Source organism: Camelus ferus, chromosome 11 (assembly GCF_009834535.1).
Source record: "Camelus ferus isolate YT-003-E chromosome 11, BCGSAC_Cfer_1.0, whole genome shotgun sequence".
Classification (NCBI taxonomy): Eukaryota; Metazoa; Chordata; class Mammalia; order Artiodactyla; family Camelidae; genus Camelus; species Camelus ferus.
In genome coordinates, this window is record NC_045706.1 from 63164414 (window position 1) to 63183037 (window position 18624).

Here is an 18624-nt window from a genome sequence, read left to right on the forward strand (position 1 = left end):
CTCAGGTGTGCGGCCCAGCCCCTGAAGGAACCCGCCTTAATGGTGTCTCCCTCTGTTCTTGTTAACAGGAGGTTCAAGATGTGAGAGGCGCAGGTTGGGTCAGACGCCTGAGGAAACCTTTCAGTAGGAGCCCAGGTCTGAAACCAGTGTTAGGAAAGGGGCTGCAGCCGCCCCCTGCACCCAGGCAGGGTCAGCTGCACTGCCAGGGGCCTTGTCTTGTGCAGTTTGCCTTTCTTTCACCATTTGATTATGTAGCAAAAATAATATGGTGTTTATTCCTCATATAGTTTGATTATCCAGTGTCATTGGCGACAGATAGGAACTTAGACTAAGGCCACTATTTTACTCGCTTTGTTATAATATCTTTCCCACGGAGCCTCTCATCTGGCCAGAGGTTCCTGAGTTGTATGTCTCTCTGAGTGGTGCAGGATAGAACCCCAGAACCCCAGACAGAGGGAGCCTTGCCCGCATCACCATGTCCAGGGTGGAGAGCCACCAGGAGGTGTCAGCACCAGTGAGCATGGGTGGACCCTAGAGAAGGCTGCCCTGTGCAAGGGGTGGTGAACAAATAGGTTCCAGGGGGCCCTTCCTTGGGGTGAGAGCGAGGGTCGTCCCCTTTACTGAGCATCGCAGGGTTGCCCTGAGCTAAGGCAGGCAGCAGTGTCACAGGGCAGGGTGAGGTGCAGCCCGCATCCCCAGCTCTCCTCTGCATCCCATCACGTCCTTCCCATCATTGTCTCTGTCATCCATCATCATGTGTATCCAAGACTGTCTCCGTGACCCCGGAAAAGGACTCTCTCAAGACCAAAGCTTTATTTTAAACTGGGCACCAAGGAGCAAATCAAAATGTCTCGTGTTCCCCGGTCCTGAAAACACTGTGCACATCTGTGTCTTGTTTGGAATACTGTCCGTTGTCCAATCCTGTGTTTTTGTTCAAAGCCAGTGTCCTCGGTGCATGCGCTGTCAGTACATCCTATGCCAAGGCTGAGAGTGAGGAGGTGCCCCTCGGGGCCTTTGACCAAGTTTCTGATCCTTGTGGGGTGGAACCTTGGTTTCCTCATGATCACAAACCCACGGCGGGTCACCAGAGCCCAAGGGAATTCAGTTTGCTGCAGTATTGACCTCCAAGGATACAGACCCTCAGGGCTTCTATAATTATTGGTATCTCAGAACCGCAGAAAGTTTTTTTTTTCAGGGAATAACAAGAAAAGAATTTTCAACTGATTTTTGGTTTTGAAAGCCCAATCCACAAGACAATCAATCTGGACATGAAGACTCCTTCCCAGTTAAAATCTCACCTCATCTTTTTCACCATTTGACCATCCCACCACATCTTACCTTGCACAGTGGCCCCTCGACCTTCACTGCTCTATCATCTTGTCCTTCCAAGACGTCCAGCAGGGCATTCCTCTTAGAAAAGAAAAGCTGGTTTCCCTTTACTGTGAGCAGTTTGTAGAGTTGCATTAAACGATTTTTCAAAAATTCACTTTCTGAAAAAGTAGGCTCTTGAGGGGGTTTTGCTTGTTTTGTTTTTCATTTGGTCTCACTCCTACTTTTCCTCTGGTTATATTCCAGTACATTTTTTTTTTAAAACTAGAAAAAAAAGAAGGGCAAAACAAGGAAATGTATCCATGGACAGGATGCTGTAAATAACATACAGAAAGTATATTCTAGTAAAACAATCTTGAATTGTAGGTGTTCTTAGATTAAATCATCTGGTTTATCAGTAACAGGGTGTAGGCATTTCTATAAACATCCCTTTAAATTAGATCTTCATGGTAGACAGAGAATCCATCAACGAAACAGAAATTTACATTCTCAAACCAGCTTTGTTAAAAAAAAAAAAATAGAGGTTTGGAGGGGTCTTTGTGAGTTATTAGGGATATAGAACTGATTTCAAAACCTTCTTTTGAAATTAACCTGTCAGCCCTGCAGGGCTCCTGAATTATACATGAAATGATTGAATTTTCAGTGGGAGAGTCATTTTCCAAGTAATCCAACATATTTTAAAAACTCATGGAAAATTTGGAAACATCTTTCCCAGGGACCCAGGAACCAGAACCATTAGATTTCTTACTCCAAGAAAATTAATGCAGCCCTAAATCTTGACTACAGTTAGATAGAGAATAATTTCTGTTTCTCCCCTATGGGGGGAAATAGGTAAGAGGAGAATGGCAGGGGAAATGATTTGTGTGACAATTCCTCTCCTTTTGGGATCTGCTCCAAGGTGGAGACTGCCCAGCTAAAGCAAATATGCATTTAAATAGACCATTTGCAAAGGAAAAGGCTCTTTGAATCTCCATTTGCTTTCAAAATATAAGGTCAATGCATCACTTTGATTAGTGGTGACCCAGCTTTTCCTCCTGGGTCAGTACTGCCTCTCCCTGACCTTCCCTTGGGCTCCCCATAACCTCCAGGGTGGTCCTCCACTGCCAGCCTTTGCATCAGGACCCGGGCAGGGAAGACTGGGGGACTGAGCTCACAGACATGCTGTGTGTTGGAATCCGAATCTGTGCTTTGTGTTGTTTGCACTGTTCTTTGTCCTGCTCCAGCCAGGTGCTGAGACCCCAGCGAGGATGCTCAGAAGGGGCCCTCTGCCTGACTGCCTGTCCTCCAGAGAACGGAGGGTCAGCTTGGAGCAGAGGGCCTGAGTAGCAAAAGGTTGCAGTCCCCACGTGTGAAGCCCAGAGAACTTCTTTTCATTGGATCCGATTTGACCTTCCTTTCCTGACTACCGCCTGGTGTTATCACTGTGGGATCTCTCACTGGGAGTTCATCCCCTTCCCCAGGTGGTGCACCCTTGTGTCGCTGGATGTGAATTGTGGGGTCCTGATCCCTCTACAGTCTTCCCCGAAGGGAGCCCCATCCCTGGGAAATGCTCCCTAGAAACCTCCCGGCCCCCTAAGGAGACCACTGACATGGCCAGGTTGAAAAATCCCACAGGAAACCTGTTACTCTGTAACCTCGCTGGACTCTCAGTCTCTGAGCAGTGATGGGGTCAGTGTTAAATGTGATAAATACTGTATCGTGTATTGTTTAAATTGCATCTCCCACATAATGTGAAAATGGTCCAGGAGAAGGCAGCTTCCTGTATGCAGTGTGCTTTTTTTTTTTTTTTTAACAAGTAACAACTCCTTTTGAGAAACAACAATTTCTACTTTGAAATCATATCAATGGAAAGATGTATATGCACTTATAATTTTCCTAATAAAGACATGTATGCAAATATAGTAGCCAACGGTTTGAAATCAGTGTTACCAGTGGGGACTCTCCAGCCTTGGGTTTTCTTCCTCCAGCCCAGCCCAGAGGGGTCATATAGTCCTAGCTGCTGTAGGCAGTGGAAAGCAGGCCACTGTAATCACACTAACCACAGGCAGGAATCCTGGGGACATATGTGAATACACTCCTAGTCTGCATCCTTAACAGAGGGGAAAGGCACTCCCTTCTCTCCAAATGTCCCTCGTTTTGCCGGAATCCCTTCTTAAAGGTGAGCAAGACCTCTACTCCAGAAGGGATAGTTTTGTGTAAGGGCTTGGGTATTTGCCTGTCGGCTGTGGGGAAAGAGACCTCCACTCTGTACTCCTCAGGCTTGGTAGAAGGCAACCGAGGCCCCGTCCCTGAAGACACTGCCAAGGACCCAGCATCCTTCATAGTTTCTTTCCTGTACGGGGCAGGGGGCACTGCTGGAAGCCAGGTGCTGATGCACCTGGGAACAGGGGGTGTGCCCGACAGACAGGCTCCCAGAGGTCAGCCTTCAAAACTTGCCACCATGTTCTCGCTCATCCACTGTCTGCCATGCTGGAAAGGAGAGGCCAGCACCGAAGCCCCAGATTTCCGAGTCCAGATTGTTCTGTCCTCCAGACGCTCTTGTCCATTGGCCCAGCCGTAACAATGGCATCCCCTGTGCTTAGAACTGCCCCGTTATTTATAGGGTGGCTGCGGCGTGATTGCTAAGTTGCCAATGGCCTGGAGGAAAGAGGAAGTATTTGAGAGGCCACAGCAGAGGCATCGTGGTGTCCTGGGAGAGGCGTGGGATGAGGATGAACAGACAGACCAGGGCTTGAATCCTGGTCTTCTCTCTGATCTGAGACGCTTGCCCTGAGTCTCAGTCTCCCCACCCAACCCTGAGCTGAGTGTCACCGAGGGTGGTGAGACTCAGACTGGGACAGTGTGCGTGGAAGCCATTTTGCTCCCTCTCTCCCCCTGCTGTTCCCTGGGGTCTGCAGAGCTGGAAGAAGATCCCACCGGCCTCTCCTTAGACCCTCAGCAAAGCTCAGATACCAGCTGGAGCTCACAGTGCTCTTCAGAGTTGAGCTGCTCCCTGGTAGCTGACCAATGGGGAGACGCCCATTGGGTGGGGTCTTGTTGGTTCCCCGAGTGCCCGTGCAGTGCTGGTTCCAGCGTGCTCCACCACTGTCCCAGCACCAGGAATGAACAACCTCTCTGTTCATTCCCCGGAATGATGTTGACTCCTCAGAGTGATGCTGCATTAAAAAAAAAAAAAAAGCCCCATACTAGGCAGTGTGGATACTGTGGAGAGCAAGCCATCTTTGCTCCCTGATTTCATGGATCCTGCGCTCTGGGGGACTGACTTGCAATGAAGTGAGCATTTTCATAAAGTTTGGTAAGTGTAGGTCAGGGTGCATCCAGGTGTCAGGGGAGCTTAGAGTACCATCAGGGGCTCCCTAAAAACCCTGTTGCTGAAGCCAAGACCTGAGAGAAGTAGGTTTTTGGCGGTGGGGGTCTACTGACCCATCAGGACTGCCTTCATGAACCCATGTGTTGTCCTGCTGTGACTTAGAAATGGGAGTTTATTCTGCTAGGGGCGCAGCTCCCATGGGGAGCCTGGCACAAGGGCAGGGAGAGCTGGATTCCAGCCCCTCGGTCCCCGGCTGCACCCTCGTGTAGGGCACAAATGGCACAAATGCAGCTGAGAAGAGCTGGGCCCCCACCCTGGGTAAGGATGGGGTCCCGACAGCTGGGAAGCATATGAGGGGGTGCCCTTGGCCCAGCTGATGGGATGGTTTAGATACCTGGCCCAGGATGGCTGACCCAATTTTCTGCCCAAGGAGTGCAGAATTGTGATTCAGACTTGATCTGATTCTCTGGGTCTGTCTGGGCCCACAGCTGAGATCCTTGCTCTTGGGAGTGTGGGTAGCTGGACACAGAGAAGCAGAGGGAGCTAGCACAGGATGAAACAGATTCAGAGAAAGAATTCGGGTGAGAGACCAGGTAGCCTGAGATGGAGGTGAGGTGTGGCCAGGGAGGTCCAGCCACACTCCTTGCCTTTGGGTTCTGTGTGTTCCAAACAAATCCCCCCAGACAGCGAGGATTTCTGCTAATTATGTCCAGATAACAATCACCTGGAGCAATTAATCAGGCAAAGTAGGCGAGGCAGGTGAGCAATGAGGCTGTGGGCTGGCGCTGGCATAAGGCATTACATTAGAGGCCTCCCTCCCCCTCCCCACCCTCCCCTGGGGTCTTTTCTCAGCCTTCTCCCTGGTTTCAACTTGAACTCCCAGGAAAGGCCTATGCTTCTATCCCATCAAGATTGATAAGTGACCGAGAGGCACCCCCTAAGCCCCTCCCCCCCATGAAAATCACACAGCTTCTGTTTAGGGCCCTCCCAGAAGGCAACCCCAGCACCAATGCAACTTGCCCAACATAAGCTGTGATGGGATGGTTGAACCATCAGCCTGTGGAGAGCTCCAGCCCAGCCCCGGAAGTGTGTGTATGTGGGGGGTGGCTGAGGTCCACCCGCCACCTGTGGACCCGATGAGAAGAACTAACTGGGACAGTGGACTCTCAAGTGCAGTTCATCCCTAGGGCATCCGCCTCTAGGCTACAGACTCTGGTGTCTTTTGGGGGGTGGGGGGGCTGAGTTCTCAGGGCCTAGAGGAACGCTTGTCATAGTGGGTGTCTGATGGACATTTGGTATGTGAGCTGATGTCCTCAGGTTGTGAAGCAGCAAAGGACCCTAGTGGCAGCCTCCTGGGCAAGCCACAACCAAGCCCCGGTGCTCCTACCTGGGGCAGGAGCTAATCTCAAATGCCAAGGGGTTGCTCTGCTAAGTGTTTCAGGAGCTAACGCTCACTTTTGAGCAAATGAGTTGCAGCTTCCTCTTGGCCCAAGAAACCAACTGGAAACAAAGCAGAGTGAAGCCCTAGCTGGAGGAGGGGAGAGTGGATTAGCAAGAGGTGCTGGTGGATTGGGAGGCTGGGTGGGAGGAGCTCGGTCTTAGAGTGAAGGCGAGTAGCTGTGAATTTCTGGATGACCCATCGCCAGTTAAATCTAACTCGGTCCACACTGCCCCTGTGTGTCCCTCTGTAGCTGACTGCAGCTCAGAGAAGAAAATTTGTCCCTGCTGTCTGGTCTCTAAATTCATGACACTCACCAAAAGCAGGCCCTTAGTGCTGCTCGGATGCTAACACATTTCCCTGTCCCCTTTGCTCCTCCTTCTCCTCGGTGCTTATCCCACATTTTCTCCTCTCTCTAAATCTTCATCCCCCTTCCCTGTACTCTCCGCTGATGATCTGGCTTCTATGTCAGACTAAAAGGAAGCGATAAGAAGAGAGTTTCCTTGATCTTCCCCTCTCATCCCTGTACCCACCATCACTGCTGTCAGCTAGAAGTGGAGCCCAGTGCTTCTCCCCTACAAAAGGACCATCTCTCCTGACAGCCCCCGTTTCCTGCACCATAAATCTTTCACTGTCTACATCAGCACGCCAACATCCTATAATAGCTCCCACTGAAGACAAAGCAAAGCAAAAATAAAAACAGTGTCTATACTATGTATTTCTACCCATACATCCCCCTACAGCTTCTACAGTATTTCTCTGTTTCTTATCACACAGATGTCCTCAGAAGACTGGCCTGTATTTCCTATGTCCACCTCCCCTCCACCTCTCCTCCTCATCCTTCCTGAACCCACTCCAGTTAGAATGTTGACCCCACCACCCACTCCACACCACCACCGACTCCACTAGAGCTGCTCTTGGTGGCGACATCACTGAGCCCCGTCGGGAAGCCAAATTCTCAGTCAGCAATTCTCATCTTCCTCAGTCTCTCAGCATCACTGGACATTGTAGATCAGCTTCCTGGAAACACATTTTCTGGTTGGCTCACAGGGGACCACTCCCGTCTGTGTCGTTGGTTTCGTGCCTTCTGGTGTCTCTTTACTGTTTCTTCCTCATCCTCCAGGTGTCATCCAGACAAGAACACCCCAGGACTCAGTCCTCAGATTCTCTTCCCTAGCACCAGGTGGACGCATTCCCTCTCTTGGCCTTAAAACCTTGTTAAAGCTAAGGAATCCAGCCATCACTCTCCTGGACTCCCTCCTTATAAACCCAGCTCCGCCTCTGAAACTTACCTTATGCAGAATGAAACTCCTGATTCCCGCTTCCCCTAGCTGGCTCATCCCCGTTTTCACAAGTGACAATTTCTATTCCTTCCTGTCGCTCAGGCCAAAATCTTTTAGATATCTTTGATGTATTGCATTAGCTTACAACCCTCAGCTCAACTATTAATAACCTCGATTAGTCACCTTTAAAATATATCCAGAACCCGCTCATCTCCCATGCCACCACCCTGATCCAAGTCCCATCTACTTGACTCACTACACCAGCACCCTAGGTGGGCACCGTCATGCTCTGCAGTGTCCTCTCGACAGCAGCAAGAGTGGCCCATCACAATGCCCGCCCACGTCACCCCTTCGGAGACCCTCCAGTTTACATCTGCTGGCCCCTGTCTCCTCTCTGACCTCACCCCCCTCTACTCCAGCCACACTGGCTTCTTCTCCCTTGAACAAGTCCAGTCCCCCTGGCAGAGGACTTTGGCACTTGGCGGTCTCTGCCTAGAAACCACATGGTTTACCCCTCCCTTCCTTCCATCTCTGATCACCAACACCTTGTCGGAAAAGCCTTTGCAGACCCCGGTTCCTGTACAGCAGCCTCTCCCCCGCATGAGCCCTGGCCATCTTCTCCTGCCTCTCCCCACCCACAGCACCACCTGCCCCGTTGACTTGCTCGCTGACCGCTTCCCCACAGGACAGGGTTAATACCATGCAGGAAGGGAGGGGCTTGGTCTGCTTTGCTCATGAATTATCCTTTGCAGCTGGTACATAGATGTTACTAAAGAAATCATTTTTGAGTGGCTGCCTGATAAATCAACAGGATGCTAACACAGGGGATCCTTTCTTTGCTCATCTCTAAAATAAAGATGGCACTACCCACTTCACGAGGCTGTGCATTCGTTTGTGCACTTGAGGTCACACTGGTGAGTCATTATTTGGACTCAAATTCATCTCACTCCTATGTCCACATATCAGTGGTCGCACACGTTGCCCCTTCTCTGGAATCCCCTGTGCCTGTCCCTTCCCTCCGGGAGTCCCCACTATAGAAAAACTCTAGTGAGTCAAGATTAAAGAATCATCTCTTTCCCCAGAGGCCCCTCCTTCTGGGTGCTCCTCCCCCCTGGGGATCTGCAGACCACCTGGGTGACCAGTGCCTGGCTGAGGTCCAGTAAGCCTGGACTCTGCAGCCGGGGGCCCAGGGGGAGAATGGCCACCACCAGTGCAGATCCCCGGGGATGAGATCTCTGTTGCTGATTCTTCATCACACGCCTGATTTGGGGCAGTGGATGGCTGGCCAGACCAGAGGGCACAGCCAAGGCCCTAGAGGAGCATGAGTCCAGAGCTACCAAAGCAGGAAAGAACAATCAGCAGGGATCAGCAAAGGACACCAAGGCTGTGTCCTTCCACACGTGGACACGACTGGGAAGTAGCAGAGTGGAGGGATTCCAACCTCCATACCCATCAGGATGCTCTTCTCGGGGTCTCCATGCCTTTGCCCCGCCCTGCCCAGGGGGAGGCCTCAGTGCACCTGGACACTGCTAGCTTGGCCTAAATGCAGTCAGACAGTCAGACCCAGCAGGGATGGCGGACCCTCTAAGGGGAAGATGCAAGAGGCCGAGAGCTCAGGAAGGGTTGGTGGCAGCGAGGACTGTGCCCAGCTTTCCCGAGCAGCAGCCAGGCTTAACACTGCAGCTGTGGAAGTTGCTCAGGAGAAGGTGTGACTGGTCTTGGTCAGTCTGAGAGGCCCCAGAGGCAGCCACAGGCTCACCTTGCCCCGGCCTCTTCCCAGGCACTTTCCTGAACTTGGGAACCTCAGCCTAGGTCACGTGGGCTTGTAGGCCGTGAGGAAACCACCATTCTGGGCATTCCTGAGCTCTGGGGAGGCGGCTGTCCTTCCAGCCACTGTGGGAACCCCCAGCACCATACCGGGGGCCCGGGCGCCCGGGCGCCTGGGGGCCCTGGGGCCTGGAAGCCAGGCCTATGAGGGACCAGCTCTTTCTGGTTCTTCCCCTGAAAGATCACCTGCCCAGCCAGGTTGAGCAGGGGCCACCCTGCCCAGGAGGCCCAGGGGGACCGGAGGCTAATGCATTCACCATGTGTTTCCTTAGGTGAGCAGGACAAAGTTCCCAGTGGGGACAAGCAACCACCTTGGTCAGGCACTCTCCATCCTGCTGACATTTCGGGGCAGCCTGTGCCCGCCAGGGCCCTGGCAGTAATTTCTGGGTGCAGTCTTCTTGTCCTCTCAACAATCCCCTGTGAGCCCAGCCCCTTCCCATGTGATGAACACAGGCACCAAGGTCCAGGGTGGCCATGGAGCATCCACATCTCAGGCTCGGAGGCAGGGAGGACAGATCTCTCCTAGGCTGCTTGGCTCCCATGCCCCAGACAACCCGTTCTTGCATTTGGCACAGCTGTATCCCAGGAGGAGCTGGTGGGCAGGGGCTGTCAACCTTCACGTCCAGGTCTGCCCTGTTTGGCCCAAGAGCATTTCTGGACCTTCAATGAGAGTCCATTTTTAAAAAAATCGCTGGGCAAACTCTGGCTGTGAAATCAGTATAGCCTGTCAGAAGCAACAATTTTTAAAAATGAAATAGCCTCAAATAGGAAAGAAAGAAAAGAAATTGAAAAACACTGGCATAGGTCACATTTACAGAAAGGAAGAACGTTTGCTCAGGGGTGTGTGTGTGTGTGTGTTTCATAATGTCAAATGCAATTTTTATTGTAGATTGTGATTAAAAGTTTACTGGTCTTGTGTACATAAAACCCAGTGATGAAAGTGTCTGACCCTCCCTGGATAGAAGGGAAAAAGAGGATAACACTAGATTTCCTTGATTTAATAAGAGGGTTTTTTTTTTTTTAATTCTTCTGTATCTAAAATCAGGATACAATTACAATTACAGTAGACATCAGATAGTTACTTTGTTTTTCTTTCCTAAAGAGCCATGGGCGTTTCTAAAATAACAAAATCAGATCTAACCCACAAGGTACTTTGCCGGCAGGTACCCAGGCCCATGTTCTCAGGTGACAGGAGGACCTCTGTCATTGAGTCTTTCCAGGGAGCCCAGTTCCAAAGGGGTGGGGCTCATGGGGCCCCCTGATGACCTCCCCAAGTCTGGTCTGCATCTGGAAAGCCACAGAGAGCAAGAGCCTGGAGACTAGGGTCCCAGAAAGGGGAAGACTTGAACCCCAAAATTCCCGAAGAGGGGAAGCAGAGGGAGTAGTCCCCTGGACAGTCAAGGGTCAGTGATGCTACTGAGAGGCTCTTTCAAAGTCCTTAAGGTTGGAGAGATCATGCATTCTGCTGTGCCAAGACAGTCGCAGTGTCTGCCAACAAAATGCCTAGTAATGCCCTTTCTCTCTCAGAATGCCCCAGTGTGAATGGTAAATTATACGGCCCCCTTATCAAAGAATGAATGAGTCTGTGGACTGTGCTAAGCTCATGGCTCGAATGGCCAAGGATTCAGCTTCTCCAGCCCTGTATCTTCTCCATCCCCTTCCCTCCCTCAGGAAAGCCTGAACAAGCCTAGTCCTTGTCCCACTTCCTCCTCTGGTCCTCATCTCCTCTGTTCACCCAAACCCAGAGCTGCTTTCTGGGGCACCTGAATCCCTGGCTGGGCCTCGGTCTCCTCATTCTCCCCAGAGACCAGGTACAGGACAGGGAGGCCAGCCCAGGAAGAGGAGAGATCAGAATCCACAGAGTTTTTGAGGAATCCCTGCACCTCCAGTCAATGCCCACCCTGTCACAGACCATACTGGAGACCCAGGGAAGCCTCTGTACCTCCCTGAGCCCTGGTGTCCTTCCTTGTCCGTGGTTACTCAGCTATAGCTCACAGAGTGGGGAGGACAGGCAGCCCTGGAGTGCCCTGAGAGAGGGCAGGGCTGGAGCCCAAGTGCAGGTAAGGCTACCAGCCTAGGAGTCATTGCATCCTTCCTTGTGACCAGCACCCAACACACACTAATGGATGCTCCTTGCTCCCTGCAAGGGATATAGTCCTATTTCACACAGAAAAATCAAGTTAAGCACTTTCCCAGGCATGTGTGTAACAGTAGCAGAAACTTGAGTCACCACATTTTGTACTGAGCCATCTTTATCACCAATGAGTCCTCCTTCCTGGGTGTCTCAGGAGTCACCACCAGCTGTGGAAGGATGAACAGGAGGTGTTGCGGGTGGGGAGAGTCCATGGCAGCAGGAGGGAGTCACTTTGAGCCTGGGCACTGGACACTCCTTCACCATCGGCTGAGCTGAGGGCTGCCCTGGGACACAGGGATGACATGATGGTGAATGGGTCTGGCACATGCAAGGTACACAGAAGTGTCTCCTGGATGTGACCCTTCTGACTGGCATGCCCACAGTCATGCACATCCATGGGCTCAGGAGTCTGGGTGAAAGAAAGGCATTCTTCTTCTTCTTATTATTTTTTTACTTGAAGTATAGTCAGTTACAATGTGTCAATTTCTGGTATACAGCATAATGTCCCAGTCATGCATATATATACACATATATTTGTTTTCATATTATTTTTCATTAAAAGTTATTATAAGATATTAAATATAGTTCCCTGTGCTATACAGAAGAAATTTGTTTTTTTAAATCTATTTTTATATATAGTGGCTAATATTTGCAAATCTCAAACTCCCAAATTTAGCCCTTCCCACCCCCTTTCCCACCAGTAACCATAAGATTGTTTTACTGTGTCTGCAAGTCTGTTTCTGTTTTGGTGAGTTCATTAGTGTACTCTTTTTTGAAAGAAAGGCATTCTTGTTTTAGAGAAAGGGAGAGTTAGACCCTGCCCTGAGCAGTTGGCACAGAGGAAGACAGGGCAAAGGCTGATAAAGAATCACAGGAATAATAATGACAAAAATGATGGCAGTTAATGTTCCCCACGTGCTGATTATGCGCCAGACTGGATTTGACCATTTCTTAATCTGGCAGAAGGTTCACAAACCACAGATCTCCATGGTGTGGAATGTACATGTATCTCAGGAGTTCAAATGCCTAACTTTCAACCTTCACTCCCAACTGTTCCAGCTTCAGCAATTTCATTTCACCAGCTGTCCTGCCAGGGGGACCCAGCACTACCTCATGCCAGTGTAACAAAGATGCGTCCCTTCTGTTTCCAAGTAAAATAAGACAGACAGACAGAGCCTCCCACCTGGTCCTCTGAACCTGAGCCACCCACCCGTCAACCGGGTCCCCACGCAAAGGTTGTTCAGAAGGGCATATAGAAGTGTCACCACAGCTGGGAAATGACTTCGGCCTCCTCTTCTCCCAACGCACATCCTAGGCTCTTTTAGAGGCATCAGATCAAAGTGGAACAAATTTGTGAGGTTTCCAGCCATGGAATGCACCGTCCCCATTGTTTTTGTTCACACGTTCATACCACTCAGGATCCAAGTGAAACAAAACAAGACAGAAGGAGGCATCTTCAGTAGGTTTGGGCTTGGAATTGTGGCAGGAACCAAAGACACTTGTGGCAAATCCTACCTCACGGATGCAACCAAACCCAAAGTGAATGAGTCAGAGGGTTGCTGCCAGCCTTTGGGACCAGCTCCAGCTGGATTTCTGTGTATTTTCCAGCCTCTTTGGGTATATCCCAAATGCTTATGGCAAAGCAAGGCAGGTTCATGGAACTTTGCACTTCCCAGCATCCAGAAATGGAAACAAAGAGGCTACCTAATTCCCTGGATATAACCAGCAGAGGTCATCCCTGTTGAGAAAAAATATGCAGAGATTTAAGAAGACTCTGAAGGCAAAAACCAAAAAATAAGGTTGAAAGGGAAGGGGGAGGGTACAACTCAGTGGTAGAGCACATGCTTAGCATGCACAAGGTCCTGGGTTCAATCCCCAGTACCTCCATTAAAATAAACAAACAAACAAAAAAACCTAATTACCTCTCCCTAAAATAAAAATACAAAAAACATAAAACATACACACACACACACACACACACACACACACGCACGCACATATATAAACCAAAGTTGAAATGGACAGAAGGAACACGTAACTTATAAAATAATATTAAGCATTTAATTCTAAACAATGTGAGGCTAGCCTTTATAATGGTCTTGAACCATTTAGGATTTGGGATTCAATGTCTTTCCTCACAGAAGATTGAAAAGCATCTCCAAGGTAGCAATGTCTTAGATTTTGGGGCAGAAAGATCAACCTCACCTTGCTTTAAGGTTCCATACCTATGTGCTCAGAAAAAGGGTGGGCTCATGGTAGAATAAAAATGTTCTGCATGGATTTACCACTCCTTTATTTGAAACCCTCCAAGAAGTTCCCACAGCTCCCTTCTCCAGTCCCACTCCCCCTCCCATCCTCAGTCACCATCTCACTCCAACCTCCTCCAGGATCCTCAAATGCATCTTTCCTTTGCCCAAGTTTTCTTCCCAGACCTTCTGCTCCATGGCTTTATGTATCCTTCTGCCAGACCCTCCCCTCAACCAAGATGCCTCCCTGATAACCTCTACCCAGTTTCCCTCACAACCCACGCAACTTTGCATCATCTTTATCCCCTTGTTTATGTGTGGGTGTCTGTGGTCTGTCCTCTCCACTGGTTGCCACTCTACTCCATCCCCCACCCCAGCTGTCCCTGCTAGGATGCCTTCTGAGGGCAGTCGGAGGCATTCTGAAGTCTTGTCTTCTCCCATCACGCAGTCAAGTCCAAGTCTGTTTACCTTCTCTTTGGCCAAAGTCTGACCTACTGTCCCAACAAGGAAGACCCCACAACTGTCCCCTGTTAACTATTTTCACAGCAGTACACTTTTTGTGGCTGTTGCTTACAAGCCCTTAGGATTTCCCCCTGGTCAAATTAACATCATTTGGATAATATTTATAATATTTCAATTTATTCAAGCTAGTATTTCTCTAAACACTTTCATGTGCTTACATTTGCAATATATATTCATATATTAACATAAAATATTTATTTTATTTAAAAAATAATTTAGTTTAGCAAGTTTAATATGGAACACCGTAACTCCCCAAGACTGTAGACTGAAGCATTTGAAAAAATGGAATACACTATTTTTAACATACTTGTGCAAAGGATTTGTTCACAAGGTTCTATCTGGTTTAGGAACTTTTAAAATTTATTTCTTATTGAAGTATAGTTGATTTACAATGTTTCAGGTGTACAGCAAAGCAACTGAATTATACATATGTATATATACATATTTTTAAGATTCTTTTCCATTATAGGTTATTACAAGATATTGAATATAGTTCCCTGTGCTATACATTAGGACCTTGTGTATCTATTTTATATATAGTAGTGTGTATCTGTTAATACAAAACTCTTAATTTGTCTCTCCCTGCTCACCCTACTTTCCCTTTTGGTAACTGTAAGTTTGTTTTCTATGTCTGTGAGTCTATTTCTGTTTTATAAATAAGTTCATTTGTACCACTTTTTTAGATTCCACATATAAGTGATATCATATGATATTTGTCTTTCTCTGCCTGACTTACTTCACTTAATATGATAATCTCCAGGTCTATCCGTGTTGCAGCAAATGACATTACCCTTTTTATGGCTGAGTAGTATTCCATTGTATAAATATACCACAGCTCCTTTCCATTCCTCTGTCCATGGACATTTAGGTTGTTTCCACAGCTTAGCTGTTGTGAAGTAGCGTTGCTGTGAACATTGGGGTGCATATATCTCCTTTTGTTTGTTTGTTTGTACAGGCACTTTTTTTCTCAGTAAGTGTTTAGAAAGGAGATTATCACCCTAATCCCTTTTCAGTGAATAAATGAAAAAAAGAGAAGGTAAATCCAAGAAGAGGATTTAGTAAAAGAAGTGCAGGGAAGCAAAGAGACAGGAAGTGCCAGTCTAGAGGGAACAGATACCTCTTGGGGAAAGGTCCAGACAAGGGCTCAGCCTGAGCTGCAAGTCAGGACCATGATTCCTGGGCTGCGACCAGTGAACTCAGAGTCTAGGGGTGGGGTCCAGGCGGCAGCACTATTTTTGCTCTGTAATCTCACAGTGGAAAATCACTGCTCGAAGCCAGTGGTTCTCAGATTTGAGAGATGATCACCTCAGGGCTTGTTAGGACACACATTTCTTGGCTGGACCCCCAGAGCCTCTGACTCAGCAGGTCTGGGTGACACCTAACAGGTGCATTTCTGATGGGTCCCAGGGATGTGGCACTGGGGGTCTGGGACCACAGGATGAGAGAGAGCCTATGCTCTGGACCTGGGACACTTTGACTTGGGGAAAAGGTAAAGCCACAGGGATTGTTCCAAAACTAAATCACTTATATGTGGAGTCTACAAAAAGGACACAAATGAACTTATTTACAAAACAGAGACAAACTCACAGACATAGAAACCAAACTTTTGGTTACCAGAGGGGAGGGGGAGTGGGAAGGGATAAACTGACAGTATGAGATTTGCAGATACACACTACTATATATAAAATAGATAAACAACAAGGTCCTACTGTGTAGCACAGGGAACTATATTCAATATCTTGTAATAGCCTATAATGAAAAAGAATATGAAAAGGAATATATATATACACAACTGAATCACTCTGCTGTACACCAGAAATTGACACAACATTGTAAATCAACTGTACCTCGACAAAAATAAAGTGGAGAAGAGGAAAAAAAAAACCTAAATCAAACTCAAACCCTCTAACAGCCTCCCACAGCCCTCCTTACACCCACTCTTGCCTACACCTCACCTGGCTGCACAGAGAGCTTTCAGTGTGTGGGCGAAGGGTCGGGGGCACGTGGGGTGGGAGGGTTGTCCAGAGGCAGGAGTGGGGCCAGTTCTGGAGGCTTGTTGGGGCAGGAGTCCCACCCATTTGCCTCTTCCAGCCCTGGGCATCCTCCTCCTCCACTTCTCAGCCAGTCGCTGTGGACCCAGCCTCCATGCTGCCTCCTCCTCTCACTCCTCATTAATGTTTCCATTGCTGTCATTTGATTAATGGGATTCTCTGATTGTATACGGCAGACCTCATTCTACTCACTTTGTGCCCTGCAGAGCATGAGGGCAGCAGGCTGCAGGGGCTTCAGTTGGGAGGAACTACCCAGGTGCAGTGAGTGTCTGGAGGACTCAGTTCCTAATATGATGTTTAGAGACATTACCAATGCCAGAGGTGACTTTATGGGATGGGATTCTGGGGCACTGTGTGCAATATCTTCTGTCACCCTCCAGACCCAGTCCCACTCTCCTGGGCCTGATCTCTGCCCTGGGAACCAACCCGACCAACACTACTGTCGGCATCACCAGCAGGAGGTGAGGACGACGGGCTGTGTATTCCCCGGAACCCTGAGACCAAGTCGCCCCAGTTCTGCTGATGGAAGGTTGGAACTCTGTCCAGGGGTGCTCCCTGACTTTGTATCTGGTGACTGCTCCCCTCCAGCTCCCCTCTCCAGGGAAGGTGACTCTTTGTCCCACCTGCACCTTTGTAAGGAGTCCTGTTATTAAACTCTTGTGAAATGACCCGAACTTGAGTGCTTTCTGCTGGGGCCCTGACTGTGATGCTAACTTTCACATTTTCAGAAGCTGTTTTTCCATGATGCTCACATTTCTTATGACAAGACTGTGTTACTTTTACAGTAAACAGCAAGGATCAAAAACAAAGAAAGGCTGGGCATATGTCCTGCAGGAACCCTAATTCAAAAAGACACGTGCACCCCAGTGTACACAGCAGCACTCTATACAGTAGCCAAGAAATGGAAGCAACCTAAAGGTCCATTGACAGATGACTGGATAAAGAAGTTGTGGTATATTTACACAATGAAATACTACTCAGTGATGAAAAGAGTAAAATAATGCCATTTGTGGCAACATGGATGGACCTAGAGATCGTTATTCTAAGTAAAGTAATCCAGAAAGAGAAAGAAAAATACCATATGATATCACTCATATGTGGAATCTAAAAAAAGAAAAAAAAGAGAGGACACTAATGAACTCATCTACAAAACAGAAACAGACTCACAGACATAGTGAACAATCTTATGGTTATCAGGGGAAAGGGGATGGGAAGGGATAAATTTAGGAGTTTGAGATTTGCAAATGTTAGCCACTAGATATGAAAATATATTAAAAATTTTCTTCTGTATAGTGCAGGGAACTATATTCAATACCTTGCAATAACCTTTAATGAAAAAGAATATGAAAACAAATATATGTATGTATATGGATGACTAGAGCCTTGTGCTGTACATTAGAAATTGACACATTGTAACTGACTGTACTTCAACTAAAAACAAAACAAAACGAAACAAAGGAGGGCAGCATTCAGCATACTGCCCAGGGCACGGAGCTGCTCCCTGACCTGGCTCACGCTGGGCCCAGGTTTCAACGCCAAAGGGGACACCAGAGTGGACCTGGTTTCTTGCATCTGTGCATAAAAGCACCCAAGGGGAAACTTCAACTCAGTGAGTTATGATGATGCAAAAAAGATTTGCTGGCAATGACTCAGTTCACACTCTGGAGTTCCAAGTCTGAATGTTCTCACTTTCATCTGCATTAATTTCAGAGTCTGCATCACACAGCTGCAAGCCCAGCCTCCAGTCCAGGCTTTGCCTGTGTGACCTCAGAGAAGTCACCTAACCTCTCTGAGCCGCAACCTTGTCCATGGCAGAATATTAGCTGTGGGGAGAACTAAATGAGATAATGTATTTTTCAATGCTGAGCATAATGAGCGTCCAGCAAGTCCTCAAAACATGGAGATAGTTCTCATGTAATATTTATAAATGCTATCCCTCATATGGAGCAGTTAGGACAGTAAGGTGAATGATAAGACACCTGCTTCTAGTTTCTTTTTCACACCGACATGTGTAGCAAGAGATTTTTTTTGTCCCAGTCTGGCCTGGGCTTCTTCACGGTCTTCAGGCACTATTCTGTCCATCCTTGGGGTGGCAATGCCCTCCTGCCCAGGGCTTTGTCACAGTTGGCAGAAAGTCTGCAGCCTGGGGACCTGCGGTCATTCAGAGTTCACCTCACGTACACAGGTGTCACCACCTGGTGTCTGAGGGAGAAAGCTCCCTCCAGTAAGGCTCCCAGGACTCTGGCTGCCAGCCTGGGTGGTCAGCTTGGGACAAGCCTCCTGCTGTCGGTCACCCGAGGGCTCTGTGACTGGTTCAGTGTGGTGTTGGGGCCTTTTAAATGTTTGCTGTTGAAAAAGAGTCTTTTCCTGAATGAGATTCAAGCTCAGTGACCCCAGGTGGACCCCTACATGGACACAGGACAATTCCTCTATCAAGGCCCCCCATCCTTGCTGTCCATCCAACCACTCTGCCCACAGTCAAAG

At 48.5% G+C, this 18624-nt stretch overlaps 1 protein-coding gene across 4 annotated transcripts in view; it reads left to right on the forward strand.

Moving 5' to 3' along the window:
• Positions 1 to 16809, forward strand: part of CXCL12 (C-X-C motif chemokine ligand 12) — a 28747-nt gene extending 11938 nt beyond the window's left edge. For 2 of the 4 annotated variants that reach the window (XM_032491744.1, XM_032491748.1), the window contains one exon: positions 69 to 3230. Coding sequence is in view for 3 of the 4 variants with exons in the window: in XM_032491748.1 (XP_032347639.1) it covers positions 69 to 84 (16 nt within the window). In the remaining variant the exon portion in view is untranslated. Of the gene's footprint in view, positions 1 to 68; positions 3231 to 6854; positions 6964 to 16520 lie in introns of those variants that run through there. The other 2 variants (XM_032491747.1, XM_032491746.1) reach the window with 2 other exon arrangements.
• Positions 16810 to 18624: the final 1815 nt, after the last annotated feature.